General features: G+C 43.3%; 1 protein-coding gene across 1 annotated transcript in view; it reads right to left on the bottom strand.

Moving 5' to 3' along the window:
- The window catches only part of LOC104544932 (probable phospholipid-transporting ATPase IF), a gene marked incomplete at its 3' end in the record, with an annotated part of 33,215 nt that extends 32,113 nt beyond the window's left edge, over nucleotides 1-1,102 (bottom strand). The window contains exons 1-2 of the mRNA XM_010189938.1: nucleotides 995-1,102; nucleotides 762-840 (exon numbers count right to left, since the gene is read on the bottom strand). Of these exons, the coding sequence (XP_010188240.1) occupies nucleotides 762-840; nucleotides 995-1,102 (187 nt within the window). The remainder of the gene's footprint in view (nucleotides 1-761; nucleotides 841-994) is intronic.
- Nucleotides 1,103-1,373: the final 271 nt, after the last annotated feature.

Raw genomic sequence — 1,373 nt, 5'->3', positions numbered from 1 at the left:
ACTCTTTCAGAAACTAAATATCACAGACACAGGAAGAAGCAAACGTATGGTGGGATCTATGTTAAACCAATGATTACACACAGGGATGACTTGTCCGAGTGTCCCTTGGAAGAAACATGCAGTGTTATACCTATCTTAAGCCATTTTCCATGTTTATGAGCTGTGAAACTATCAAGCCATTAACATCAGTGACGTTAGGTTCTAGAAAAGACAATCGTATCATTCAATTTTTTTTTCCTTAGTATCATCTTTAAACAACACATCTTGGCTTTTTATTATCCCTTTCTTCTACCAGACTTAATCTTTCCTGTCTAAACCAGTGTCACACCAAGCGAGTGAGCCCCATCAACGTGCCATTGAGACCACCACAACTTCTGTGCTTTAGATACAGATCTAGGAAAATCTGTAGGCCATGGGAAAGGAGACAGAGGAAGAAAAGGAAAAAAACAACTCAACAACAAAAAAACCCAAGAAAGTTATCAAAAAGATATTTTTTTTACAGAAAAAATTGTAAAAAGTGATGTAACAAATTAAATCATTACTAAGACAGAAGCTTTAACCATTAAAATATAAAAACCTAACTAATGTTAAGTTCTCGTACTAACCTAGGGCAACATCCATGATGCAACGTAACCCCAGTGAATGGAAAAAATAAGTACACACAGCATTTAGAAGTAGTTTCTCCCCTTGAGGAAATGCAAGAGAAGTAATGCTGGAGGGGGCAGGAAGCCAGCCAACACTTCAAATCAAACTCAACATACCTGCGCCACAGACATCACAGTCGTGGCCGCCTATTTCCATTTCCCCTGCACGCTGTAACACCAGCACACCAAGCAGCACCTATTTAGAGGGAGACATCCTCCAATCCCAGCCCTTTTAAAGTGGCTTCCCCTATGAAAAGCATTTCACGAATGTTTTTTCTTCCATTTCTCGTCACTTTCAAAGCCATTATTTAATACACACACAGCAGCAACGGCTGCAACGCTCTCGGTACAGGAAAATAAATGACAGACGCGCACCGAGTGAAAAGATTTCGCAACGTGAAGGAGGAAGAGAGACCAGCAAATCTCTTAAGAGTCGGTCCACAGAAAGACACCGTCATTCCTCCGTGACAAGTTTGGGGAGCCCTTCCCAACGGGGGCCACAAGGAAGGAAGGCGCTTTCCTCTGTGTCAACGCGGTTTCAAGAAAACCACCAATCAAAAAGAAACAACCCAAAGCCCCCAGTACGTCTTAATTTATTTATTTTTAAATGACAATAACGATCCAAGTGAAGCCTGCAGATCTTCCCAGACCCTGCACATTCCCGCTCCCTGCGGGGGGAAGCGGTCCCCTCAGCCCGCCCGCCCGCACACCCGCTTCCTTCAGGGCCGC

Source organism: Mesitornis unicolor, unplaced genomic scaffold (genome assembly GCF_000695765.1).
Source record: "Mesitornis unicolor isolate BGI_N332 unplaced genomic scaffold, ASM69576v1 scaffold7898, whole genome shotgun sequence".
In the NCBI taxonomy this organism is placed as follows: domain Eukaryota; kingdom Metazoa; phylum Chordata; class Aves; order Mesitornithiformes; family Mesitornithidae; genus Mesitornis; species Mesitornis unicolor.
This window is presented reverse-complemented; position numbering and strand designations above follow the sequence as displayed.